Source organism: Helobdella robusta (assembly GCF_000326865.2).
Source record: "Helobdella robusta unplaced genomic scaffold HELROscaffold_7, whole genome shotgun sequence".
NCBI classification, from domain to species: domain Eukaryota; kingdom Metazoa; phylum Annelida; class Clitellata; order Rhynchobdellida; family Glossiphoniidae; genus Helobdella; species Helobdella robusta.
In genome coordinates, this window is record NW_008705398.1 from 4,647,811 (window position 1) to 4,661,827 (window position 14,017).

Here is a 14,017-nt window from a genome sequence, read left to right on the forward strand (position 1 = left end):
AAGAGAGAGAGAGAACGAAAGAGAGATACAGACAGGCGCATAGGAAGACACACATACACATAATTTCGAATTGAATAAGATATTGTTAGTAAATACTGTTTACCTTTGTATGTCATCAACCTTTGACAGAGAAAATTTCGATAGCTAACAGATTATTTACACCACACACACACACACACACACACACACACACACACACACACACACACAAACAAACAAACACACACACTCACACAAACTCATAAACAATAAAAATTGTTTATTGTATGTAAAATACAAATACGTTGTATATGTGTGTGTGTGTGTGTGTGTTTGTGTGTGTGTGTGTTTTGTGTTTATACAACATGTACAACATGTAAAAACTGCTTAGGCTATTGTGGTAATAATGCACGTCATTCGTGAATATTCTGCAGTGTACTGGTTCGAATCGAAGGCTGGTCTCTGCTGAAGTCTAACATTTAATCTCATTTCATTTAAGTGAATAGCTATTTAATTAATTAATTAATTAATTGATTAATTAATTATAGTTTTCTCTCAAACACATCACAAGCCTTCTCGTTAGTGTAGATACAAACGAATTTGTATCATTATGTGGATATAAACAAGTTTATATCATTATTCAACACAGTTGTATGCATATGTTTGTATTGTAATTGTATGTCATGTATGTACAAATATCGACGCTTTGGCGTACAATAAATGTATTGTATTGTTTTACAATGTATTGTATGTAAAATACGTTGTGTGTATGTATATTAATTTGCACTGGTGATTTAAAAAGTTCCCTGCAAAGTCTTAAGTGTATCAAGTAAATTTGTTCAAACTGAAGGACTCAGAAAGACTCGTTAATTAAAATCATGTATGTGGTAAAAACGTTACTTACACGCAATCATTGTTTTTCAGCTAGTCGGCTTTCCATAAATAAATAATAACAATAATATATATTATTTTTATTTGTTATTCTTGTGATTGTTATTTTTATTATTAATGTCGATTTCATAGCTATTTCGGTAAATGCGCATAATAAGAATTGAAAATAAATTTCTTATTCATGTAAAAAATTTGAGGCGCACACGCGCACACACGCATGCCTGCTATGATGACTAATGAATCAATGAACTAATAAATCACTGCTTAATCTTATTATCAATAACATTCGTATCTGAAAATCATTATAATTGCTTTATATTATTATCGTCATCATCACCACCATCATTAACACATCATCTTCATCATTATCATTGTCTTTGTTATAACAATTGATACTATGTCACTCTAGTTTGCAATAAAACGCCAAATGAACAACTTGAAGCTGATCGATCGATTTGAGCGCGTCCAAACCAATACAACGCTGAACTATGGCAAGCCACAGGTTTCAGACTGTAAGGAGTGTTGACATCAAAACTGTTTTTCTAGCGCAGAAATCCTTTATAATCTGATATTTGCAGGCCAGAGGGAAGCACATTAAGATCGAGTCATGAAAATGCCATCCTACAATAAAATGGCAGTGTCCAGTCCATGCTATGGTGTAACGGGTCGGATCGCTTCTAATCTTTCCCGTTCACTTGATTCGACGCTAGCATATGGACGCAGCTTTGCGTAAGGTGAATTGATTGAATCTCATTTTTCTAATATAACTTAACTAACCTAACTCAACCTAAATATAAAAGTTCAACATCAAAATAATAACATTCAAGCTGGTCATACTCGTCCATCTTTTTTTCAAACCTTTGAAAAGTCAATCTTATTACAATTCATTCGCTTTCTCGTGAAATTATTTACTAAAGATTACCAAGCATTGGATGGATTTATTCAACAAAAGCTTATCATTTTATAATTAATTTAAATCAAACAATGTTTTAAAAACAAAAATAATTCTATCTCCAAATTCATTTCAGTTAGGATAAATGCTCAGAATTCCATTGATGTCATCATTGTCGAGAACAATTTCTTTGTAGCCAGTGTAGTATGGGTACATCAGGGCTGTCGAAACAGTGGAGTGTCCTAAGCCGAGAGCATGACCAAATTCATGGGAGGCTACCCAGGCCAAATTTTTTCCTAAGAATTGAAAAGTGTTTGTTACTATCAATTGCTAAACAAATTTGTGATTACGAGCATATCCATGTTAGAGTTTGTTAAATTTTCGATTTGTTGGACCGAAAAGTTAAAATTGAAATAATTAAAATTAATAGTAAGTGAAAATTAATAACCATTTTTTTGTCCGTCACTCCAAGTTTCTGAATCATCAAAATGGGCATTACCGTTTTGTGGATAGAAAGCATGAGCTAAAACTTTGCCTGGTCCATCAAATGGATAATTGTCGCCGTGATCTCCTCCCACAAATCGAATGCTTATGGTGGGAGTTTGGGAGCTTGAAATAGGAAATGAAAGTTTTTTTGCTTTGTCAGACCAAATCTGTGTAGTGAAGGTTACGTCATATTCGATGATTTTTGCAATAAAAACCTAAGTTGCAATCTAAGTTAACTTAAAAATTAGATAAAACTCACGCTCCATGCCAGAGCAATTATTCGGTCTATATCTTTTGGAACCAAGTTCAAGACATTTGTTGGGTAGTTAAATATTTTGTAGTCCAAAATAAATTTTTTCCATTTGGCTTAAATAAATTTTTTGTAAATTATATTTAAATGTATATATATAGATAAATAAATAAATATATATATATATATATTTATTTATTTATTTATATATATACAATTATATATATATATATATATATATATATATAAAAATAAACTTACAAACAATAGCGAATCGTTTTGCTCTGCCTTCGCTTGAGTCCATGTCAGGCATGGAACATCTCGGAGTCTCCATCATTGCAAGTGTTGCTTCGTCAAGAACGCCTTTGTGTGAGGTTTCAATAAAATGTTTTGAATAGAAAATTAATTTGAAGTGTATTTTGTAGTTATAAACATTTCCTGCATAAATTGAACAAAGTAAATCTGAACCAGCTAACCAGTTTCATTCAAGCCTGCAAAAGTTTGCATTGCTCTGATGGAATCTTCAAGGCTTACCTGATCGTGCTCATTTCCTTCCTTCAGGTAGCCAAATCTTTTCAAGTAATTCTATAATTCGGAAATTTAACAAAATGTTAGCAAACTGATTCACTAACATTTGATGACACAAAAATCAAAATGATGTATAAGGATTAAATTTTGAAACCCAACCAGAGCTCCATCTTGAAGTTCTTCGGGAGGCAGTGGTGTGGCTTCAACGAGGCAACCGACCATCGCAGAGCACATCAAACTGAACAAAAGCACAGTTGCTGAGCTCATTCTTGCGGTTTTATAAATTCAAATTCAGATAAATATTTGAAATTTGTTTTCAAACTTAGTTGCTACTGAAAAACTCGCCGAATATTTATAGGGAATTCGTTTGGGCAAAAGGTATAGGAATTTTTATAACATAGTTCTGCTATAGGCATGATAGAACACACCGTTGAATTTTATTCAGCAATCAAACAGATGCTCGTCAGGTGAGAGCCGAATGGAATTTTCTTTATAGTTCGAAACGACTCAATTGATTTTAATTTTGGATTTTTTAGTCCACGTTTTTCATAAAAGATGCTCAATCTTTATAAATATGTTCAAACTCGTCGTTTGTAGATGTGTCTTAATTGTTCTGATGGCGTGTCAATTGTTTTGAAAGTGTCTTGTAAGTTTCTTCACCGTCATAGTTTCGATCGTTTGTTGTTAAACTTGATTGCTAAACAAAATCAAAAATAAAGTGTTCTATTTGGGACAAGTTGTTTAAAAGGCTGATTGGAAACAATAATAAGTAAATGTGTTCGTTAACATTTAAATCCAAATTTTTCCGGATAAAATATTTGATGAATAATGTAGATTTGGTAAAATAAGATGAAAATGTTTTAATTTGCATAATAACATTGCTCTAATTTATGTTTGTAATATTTGAAATCATGTTTTTAAAACTACGATTATGAGATGACATCATCCATCACTAAATAGCTCCAGAACATGTGGTTGAATTGAAAGTCGAGATGATTCGTTGACGCCGTGGTTTGATGGAGATTGTTCAATGTCCAAGGCATACCGTAGAAAAATGGAAAGAAAGTACAGAAAGACTTTAAATCATCATGATAGGGAGGTGTGGAAAAATGCTTTGCGATCAAAAAATATTTTATTCACCCACAAAAAAATAGTTTTGGAAAAATATAATTTTTGAAAATAACAAAAATCCTAAAAAAATTTGGACTGTGGTAAATAAACTGTTGTGCAAAGAAAAAAACTTCAAATTCATCTACCAATTTTGAAGCTAACGATTTTGCTACATTCTTTTATGACAAAATTAAAAATGTACGAGAATCGATGGTGTATGATGAGAAGTTTAATCATTCACTTGGCGTCTGCTGCAGCAACTTGTTTTCAGTTTTTCCTGTTTATGACGAAAGCGAAATTGTTGAAGCAGTTTTGAACTCTCCATCTAAAACATGTTCACTAGATTGTGTTCCTTCACACTTTTTCAAAAAATATGTAGGATTGTTTTCAAAATATTTGACTGATTTTATAAACTTATGTTTACGTACTGGTGAGTTTCCGGCTATGTCAAAGCATGCTACAACTTTTCCTCTTTTGAAAAAGAAAAATTAGACAATTCTGATCTTAATAATTATAGACCGGTTTCAAATCTGTCGTTTTTGTCAAAATTAATTGAAAGATTAGTTTCTAAGGAGCTTATGAAACACTTAGATAAAAACAATTTGTTACCGGTATATCAGTTAGGTTATAGAAGACATCATTCTACCGAAACTGCTTTGTTGCATGTGTTATCTAAGTTGCATGAAAATATAAACAACAGTAAACCAACTCTTCTTGGATTCTTAGATATGAGTTCGGCATTTGACTGTGTCGACCATTGCATTCTTCTAAAACGTCTTAGTCATAGATTTGGAATAACTGGCTCTGTCGAACAATGGTTTCGGCCGTACTTAACAAACAGAACTCAGCAGTTAATCTACAAGAATAAGACCTCTTCGGTTCAAACGATAAGATTTGGTGTTCCACAGGGCTCGGTTCTCGGACCGATCTTGTTTATTCTTTACACCACTGAAATTATTGAAGCGATCGGATTACATGGTTTGGAGTGTCATGCATTTGCAGGTGATATTCAGCTTTTTGCCACAGAATCCTTTAGCAACTTTCATCATGCAGTTGATCGTTTTGTTAAATGTTTGGTCGAGATCGAGAAATAGATGGCAAATAATCGTCTTAAGCTCAATCAAAGTAAGACGCAAATTCCTCTGGTTGGAACTTGGCAACAGCTGTCTAGAATTAAAATTAATTCAGTTATCATTGAGGGCTCAAATATAAACTTCATTCCCAAAGCTACAAACTTGGGTGTCATTTTTGATTCTAGACTGGCAATGACTGAACATATCAAGTTTTTATCTGGTACTGCAACCCTACAACTGCGAAAATTAAAAATAATTCGCAAAAGCTTAACCAAAGATGCTATTCAAAGTTTAGTGCATTCGTTTATTCATTCTAGACTTGATTACTGCAACAGCCTATTTTATGGTTTGCATGAAAAATCGTTATCTGTGCTTCAGTCAACTCAGAATCGGGCAGCTAAGATCGTGGTTGGTGCAAAAAAGTTTGACCATGTTACTCCGATATTCAAAGAACTGCACTGGTTGGTAGTCAAAAAAAGAATTTTGTTCAAAATATCAACAATCATGTTCAAATGTATGAAGGGAATGGCGCCAGTTTATTTGAAAGAAATGCATGCACCGAAACAACTGTCTTTTAAAACTGTCTGCTTAAGGTCTGATGATAGCAACTTGTTATGTGTGCCCCAAACCAACTTGAAAATGGCTGAGAGAAGTTTCTCAGTATTTGGACCAGCCGTTTGGAATAGTCTACCAAATTATCTAAGACAGCCCGAACTGACAGAAAAACTGTTCAAGAAATTATTGAAATCATTTTTGTTTTCATTATAAGATTTAGTTTATCGTAGCAATTCAATTGTTTTTTTTAGACAGTGCTTTTGAGAAACATTTTGTTTGTAATTAGCGCTATACAAATTTTCGAATAATAATAATAATAAATAAGATGCAATGATATGTCGCGTTTCTGGTTGTTGATTTGTTAATGCCTGAAGATCTGGTTTGAAACCTAAAGAATATGGTGTGCTTAATTGATGCCATTTTGGAACTAATGTTTAATTGCAACAAAGTAAAATTAACTTTGTGAGCAAATTTGCGTTTATCGCTATAAAAAACTGACAGTGGCATAGAAGAATGTAAATAATCAAAAACCGCTTGAATTAATTTGCCTATTTTATTGAGATAGTAAATTTCCTTCCAATGCTCACTGCTTTGGAATTATTGCTTCTTACTTAAATTTGACACGTTAAATCAATTTAAAAGGCTAGAAAGTCGGAAGAAAAAATCAAAAGATTAAGAAAGAGAGAGAGAGAGAAAGAAAGAAAGTGAGAGAGAGAGAGAGAGAAAAATTAGCATTATATTATTTAGAAATGTCTAATGCGTGCTTAACATTAGGTCAGCGACCATTCTTTTAATATTCTTTGTTTATGTGTCTGATTTATTACGATGCATTTTTTGTTAGTGTTTGCATTAGGCTAAGACTTATTTTTGAGTTTTAGAATTCTCGGCCTTATGAAAATCAAAAGAAAAATTTTTTGGTGCGAAAATTTTTTGTGTGCCGTAGGTACATAAACCAGCAGTTACGTCGGATTCATTAGATCATGACAGGGTAATTATTTTTCTTACATTGAGCCCGAAGTTGTTCTTATTGTTCTACCATTCACGCGTTATAGCTGCCTCAGAGTTTTTTTTGTATGTAGTTTGATGTTTTTCAATTTATTCAGCACTGATTGAATTAGCATGTATTCTTCATTTTTAGTAATATAACTTGTATTTAATTTCATTCAATCTTTTTGTCAAACTATGATTAACTTTTTAAAACCAATGGTATTATTGACAACGTTTCTCATCACTAGTTTGTCTTTTTTTATTTAGGCTATTTGTTTCTCGTATCAAGTCGTCAATTAATGAAAGTTTAATCTTTCCACAATGGTATAGTGGTATGATGTCTCAATTTTAAACTAAATAAGCACCATTTGGTGGAATTTACATTCTTCTGTTGTTTCACTGTCATTCAATAAAAATCTTCTCAAGATGGTTTTGTTTATTTTCTTTTAAAATAACAAAAAAAAAATTAGATGCATAAACTGTCGGTGAAGTTAAATTTCAAGAGTCGCAAAACTTTTATTTATTATCAACTACCATCTACCTACTGAGACAAAAGTTTCAGCTCGGTTATCAAATTTTAGATTCCAAAAATATAATTAAAATTGAAACGATTAATTTAACTAATTCATATGATGACTATTTTATCGTGTCAACCTGCTCTGCAAGTCGATTAAGATGTTGCCCAAATAAAATTTAATATTATGAATTTAACCGCCCCATTCAACACAAGAATTTTTGCAAAATTTAAATATATTACTCACGCTGAATCATTCGAATGTGCTGACAAAATAAACCAGGGCTGAATAAACCAATACTCAAATGAGACAAATTTTTAGGTTTTGTGTTTTTTTGGGAGCCAGATTTGAGATCCACAGTTATCAACTTTATATTTTTTTATTCGAATATTGACATTTTGATTAAACGGTTTTGTAAGATAGTGCACACTTGGCTGATTTAAATGATTTAATTTAAGATACTAATTTTATTTACTGTAAATGGTAAATTTAAAAACTGAGAAATTTAAATTAAAAAGTTTAATTTATTTTTTGCTACCAAAAATATAGAAAACTCAAAATTTTTTCAAATCCGCTTTATCGTGTTATTTATTCTTTGGTGCCCACAGTTGCTTAGCCTTTCACGTTTTATCGCTGTCGCCGTAAACAGGTTTCTTGATTGTGTTGTTACCAAAATATAGTAAAAAATTAGTTCAATTTAAAGTAGTAAAGCTAACATGGCTTATATCGACCTTCATTAACTTATACTTCACGCAGTACTGCCCACAATATTCTGTATACAGTGGCAGTTTTACATCGAGAGAAATTTTCTCATTGGAACTTCAATAGGCACTCGTTACAAAAACATATACTGTCAGAAGGTAAATAAATAATACATGTACGTATTTTTTCTAACCTCCAATCTGTATGTCAAACGGAAGTTCTGATTCAATTCGATCAATTTGAACTTTTCAATTATATTCGGCGACATCATTTTTTAAATTAATATTAAATTTCATATGTTGTTTTCTAATTATTCATTTACAACAAACCAGAAACATCATAATAAATTTTGTAGAGAGTTTTAATCTAACATTTGAAATGTTGCATTGTACTTGGTATGATTGAGCTCGCATGTTTTCCCCTCCGTAGTACAATCATTGTGACCCAGTTAACAGAAGAATAAAGTAATTTCAACATTCGAACTGCTTAACTAAAACTATTCACTTATATCTAACGTAATTCAAAAAAGAAAAATGTAATTTCAGTGATTTAATTTTGTTTATTATATTAACATTTAATTAGTCCTGAAATTCACGGCCGGTCTTAGGTAGTAGGAGGCCCTAGGAAAAAAATTTGGTGACCCCAAGTGACATTTTTAAAAAAATGTTCACAAAAAAAAAAATACATTTAAAAAAAATTTCAACCTGAATACGTTTGTTTTATAATAAATTCTTGCTGCATAATACTGCGATTAATTAAAAATAAAACAGTTAGGTATATAAAATTTTTCATCACAGTAGGATTTCTAAAGTTGTTTTAATCTGCATTGCGAGGCCCCTTAAAATCGGAGGCCTTAGGCGACTGCCTAGAAGCCTATGCCTAATAAAGGCCGTGCTGAGATTAACTGATTTTTTAAAATGTGCTACACAAAATTATACAAACCAATTATATAAAAACGTATTTTATAATTAACATTTAACAACATTTGAAACGAAAAATACGAATAAATTCGTTTGTTGATTGTTCGCCTTCAAATTTATCAGTAGTTATATTTATTAAGTGTTTGATTTGAAACAGAAAAATATTAAAATGCAGAAAACATATTTATTCAACAAAAAGATAATAGGAGTTTAAAATAATAATCAAAAAATGTTCAACATTTAAATAATTCTATCTCCAGGTTCATTTCAGTTTGGATAGATGCTCAGAATTCCATTGATGTCATCATTGTCGAGAACAATTTTTTTGTAGCCAGTGTAGTATGGGTACATCAGGGCTGTCGAAACAGTGGAGTGTCCTAAGCCGAGAGCATGACCAAATTCATGGGAGGCTACCCAGGCTAAATTTTTTCCTAAGAATTGTAAAGTGTTTGTTACTATCAATTGCTAAACAAATTTGTGATTACGAGCATATCCATGTTAGAGTTTGTTAAATTTTCGATTTGGTGGACCGAAAAATTAAAATTAATAGTAAGTGAAAATTAATAACCATTTTTTTGTCCGTCACTCCAAGTTTCTGAATCATCAAAATGGACATTACCGTTTTGTGGATAAAACGCATGAGCCAAAACTTTGCCTGGTCCATCAAATGGATAATTGTCGCCGTGATCTCCTCCCACAAATCGAATGCTTATGGTGGGAGTTTGGGAGCTTGAACTAGGAAATGAAAGTTTCTTTGCCTTGTCAGACCAAATCTGTGTGATGAAGGTTACGTCATATTAAATGATATTTTTCAATCAAAATTTAAGTTGCAATCAAAGTTCACTTAAAAAAAAGATTTATAAAACTCACCCTCCATGCCAGAGCAATTATTCGGTCTATATCTTTTGGAACCAAGTTCAAGACTTTTGACGGGTAGCTAAATATTTTGTAGTCCAAAACAAATTTCTTCCATTTGGCTTAAATAAATTTTTTTGTGAATTATATTTAAATGTATTTTTTTTAAACCGCCATAGGCCAGACGTACGTTTTGTCTTTCACGAGATTCGTCAGTAGACAGCCGAATAAGACTTAAAATGACTCAACTCATTTATTGTAACTAAGAAACGCAAATTAAGGTGTCGCGACCAATAGTTAAAAACGCGTTGTTACAAAATTTAAGGACCCATTTAGTCGCAAGAGGTAACGTTGGTAAACCATCACTTGCCATAAACCAGACGTTCGTTTTGTCTCTCACGAGACTATATATATATATGTATATATATATATATATATATATAGAATATAACATATAACAATATTTGAGAAAAGTAAATTTTTACATATATATATATATATATATATTTTGGAACGAGGTTTTCTTTGATGCAAATATCGTTAAATATTAATAAATAAATATATAGGGTTTTTTTATATGCTGCTAAACTTACAAACAATAGCGAATCGTTTTGCTCTGCCTTCGCTTGAGTCCATGTCAGGCATGGAACATCTCGGAGTCTCCATCATTGCAAGTGTTGCTTTGTCAAGAACGCCTTTGTGTGAGGTTTCAATAAAATGTTTTAAATAGAAAATTAATTTGAAGTGTATTTTGTAGTTATAAACATTTCCTGCATAAATTGAACAAAGTAAATCTGAACCAGCTAACCAGTTTCATTCAAGCCTGCAAAAGTTTGCATTGCTCTGATGGAATCTTCAAGGCTTACCTGATCGTGCTCATTTCCTTCCTTCAGGTAGCCAAATCTTTTCAAGTAATTCTATAATTCGGAAATTTAACAAAATGTTAGCAAACTGATTCACTAACATTTGATGACAAAAAAATCAAAATGATGTATAAGGATTAAATTTTGAAACCCAACCAGAGCTCCATCTTGAAGTTCTTCGGGAGGCAGTGGTGTGGCTTCAACGAGGCAACCGACCATCGCAGAGCACATCAAACTGAACAAAAGCACAGTTGCTGAGCTCATTCTTGCGGTTTTATAAATTCAAATTCAGATAAATATTTGAAATTTGTTTTCAAACTTAGTTGCTACTGAAAAACTCGCCGAATATTTATAGGGAATTCGTTTGGGCAAAAGGTATAGGAATTTTTATAACATAGTTCTGCTATAGGCATGATAGAACACACCGTTGAATTTTATTCAGCAATCAAACAGATGCTCGTCAGGTGAGAGCCGAATGGAATTTTCTTTATAGTTCGAAACGACTCAATTGATTTTAATTTTGGATTTTTTAGTCCACGTTTTTCATAAAAGATGCTCAATCTTTATAAATATGTTCAAACTCGTCGTTTGTAGATGTGTCTTAATTGTTCTGATGGCGTGTCAATTGTTTTGAAAGTGTCTTGTAAGTTTCTTCACCGTCATAGTTTCGATCGTTTGTTGTTAAACTTGATTGCTAAACAAAATCTAAAATAAAGTGTTCTATTTGGGACAAGTTGTTTAAAAGGCTGATTGGATACAATAATAAATAAATATTTTCGTTAATATTTGACACCGAATATTACCAGATAAAATGTTTAATTATTAATGTAGATTTGGTAAAATAAGATAAAAATGTTTAATTTGCAACAAAGTAAAATTATCTTTGTGAGCAAATTTGCGTTTATCGCTATTAAAAACTAACAGTGGCACGGACGAATGTAAATAATCAAAAATTGCTTGAATTAATTTGCCTATTTTTAATGAGATAGTAAATTTCCTTCCATTGCTCACTGAGGCTTTCAAACTCATAATTATTTTTTCTTACTTAAATTCGACATGTTAAATCAATTTAGAAGGGTAGAAAGTCGATAGATTAAGGAAGAGAAAATCAAGAGATTATGAAAGGAAGAAAGAGAGAGAGAGAGAAAGATTAGCATTATATTATTTAGAGATGTCTATTGCGTGCTTACCATTAGGTCAGCGACCATATTTTAATATTCTTTGTTTATGCTTCTGATTTTTTGCGCTGCATTTTGTTAGTGTTTGCATTGGGCTAAGACTTTTATTTTTGAGTTTTAGAATTCTCGGCCTCATGAAAATCAAAAGGAAAATTTTTTTGGTGCGAAAATCTTTTGTGGTACATAAACCAGCAGTTACGTCGGATTCATTAGATCATGACAGGGTAATTATTTTTCTTACATTGAGCCCGAAGTTGTTCTTATTGTTTTACCATTCACGCGTTATAGCTGCCTCAGAGTTTTTGTTGTATGCAGTTTGCTGTTTTTTAATTTATTCAGCACTGATTAAATTAGCATGTATTCTTTATTTTTTGTATTATAAATTATATTATTATTATGAAAAAACATGGGCGAATACAAAATGTCCCTATGCCCGCAACACAAAATTAACTATAAAATTTTAACACATAAACAATGTACGTACATGAATATATTATATATTGATTTATATTTTATTTATTTGTTTATATTAAATTTATATTTAAATATATATAATATAAATTATATTTAATTATATCTCCATGTCAAACTATGATTAACTTTTTAAAAGCAATGATATTATTGACAACGTTTCTCATCACTAGTTTGTCTTTTTTTTTATTTAGGCTATTTGTTTCTAGTATCAAGTCGTCAATTAATGAAAGTTTAATCTTTCCACAATGGTATAGTGGTATGATGTCTCAATTTTAAACTAAATAAGCACCATTTGGTGGAACTTACATTCTTCTGTAGTTTCACTGCCATTCATTAAACACCTGCTCTCTTCTCAAGATGGCTATGTTTATTTTTTTTTAAATAACAAAAAAACTATTAAATGCATAAACTGTCGGTGAAGTTAAATCTCAAGAGCCGTGAAACTTTTATTTATTATCAACTACCATTTCAGAAAAATTTTTCGTTCTTTTCTGAATTTGGTGATTATACTATCGTGTCAACCTAACAAGTTTATTTAAATTTGCGCAAGTAAAATTCAATTGTACGGTTTTTACCGCCACTTTCAACACATGACTTTTAGCAAAATTAAAATTTTTTACTCACGTTGAATCATTCGAATGTGCTGCCGAAATAATCCAGGGCTGTGTGTAGGGGGGAGGCCTTACATCGAAAATAGTATTCTCATCGGAACTTCAATAAGCACACGTTACAAAAATATATTACCTTTAGAAGGTTCATAAAATCAAAATGTACATGTACGTATTTTTTCTAACCTTCAATCTGTATGTCAAATGGAAGTTCTGTTTCAATTCGATCAACTTAAACTTTTCAATAAATTTGGCTCTATCATTTTTCAAATTAACATTATAAAAGATTAGGCATATTAAATTTCATTTGTTGTTTTCTAATTATTCATTTAAAACAAACAACTTTTTTCAAATATCTTGTTTTTACATTCATTTTTATTACATTAACTTTTTCCAATTGCACAGATGATTTGAAATGTCGACATTGTACTTTGTATGACTGATATCACGTGTCTTCCAGTAGCGAAGCGAGGGAACAGCCTTTGCAGTTGCCCGGGGCGCCATCAGAGGGGCACCTTTTGAAGTTTTTCTATAAAAAATATTATCTAATCAAAAATTATTAAAATCATTTACAAACATAAACAAAATATTATATTTTGGTCAAAGTAATCAATTTAGCTAAAATATACCTTAGTTTGTGAATACTCGATTTGGAAATAAATATAAATTAGTGGTCTTTTGTATCTAATCTATGCGCCTAAATAAATTTATTTTATCTTAAAAGGCAATTTTTTTAATAACATGCTTTATCTTATAAGTGTTTGAACGATTTTCGATCATCAATTTTTCAGGTTTGCACGACTAAATGAAGCTGATCGAAAATTCGGGTTCATTCTTGGTTTGAAAAATTTATATAATAAAGAAAATGCTAATTTGAAAATAAAATGTTTGCATTTAGCGGAATTTTACAATTCATATATTGAATGTACTGAATTATATCTCGAAATATCTGAATGCTACTATTTACACGTAAAACAAAAATTTCAACATCAGATGATCTTCTTAAATATCTTATCGAATACGGAGACCAAAGCTTTTTTCCTAATTTACGAGTTGCTCTTCAAATTTTATTTACTATAAGTGTATCCACTGCTACTTGTGAGCGATCATTCAGTAATTTAAAATAAAAACTAAATTGCTTAAGAGCTACA

General features: G+C 31.2%; 2 protein-coding genes across 2 annotated transcripts; both read right to left on the minus strand.

The window, feature by feature from the left end:
• Positions 1–1,795: 1,795 nt before the first annotated feature.
• Positions 1,796–3,329, minus strand: HELRODRAFT_108214 (hypothetical protein). The gene is made up of 6 exons (XM_009031002.1): positions 3,186–3,329; positions 2,975–3,083; positions 2,760–2,861; positions 2,508–2,614; positions 2,211–2,415; positions 1,796–2,058 (listed from the first exon to the last, which is right to left on the minus strand). The coding sequence occupies exons 1-6, from the start codon at positions 3,291–3,293 to the stop codon at positions 1,895–1,897; spliced, it is 795 nt and encodes a 264-aa protein (XP_009029250.1). The 5' UTR covers positions 3,294–3,329; the 3' UTR covers positions 1,796–1,894.
• Positions 3,330–9,053: 5,724 nt separating this feature from the next.
• Positions 9,054–10,895, minus strand: HELRODRAFT_189644 (hypothetical protein). The gene is made up of 6 exons (XM_009031003.1): positions 10,763–10,895; positions 10,552–10,660; positions 10,337–10,438; positions 9,759–9,865; positions 9,457–9,661; positions 9,054–9,319 (listed from the first exon to the last, which is right to left on the minus strand). Exons 1-6 carry the CDS (start codon positions 10,868–10,870, stop codon positions 9,156–9,158), a joined length of 795 nt encoding a protein of 264 aa, XP_009029251.1. The 5' UTR covers positions 10,871–10,895; the 3' UTR covers positions 9,054–9,155.
• Positions 10,896–14,017: the final 3,122 nt, after the last annotated feature.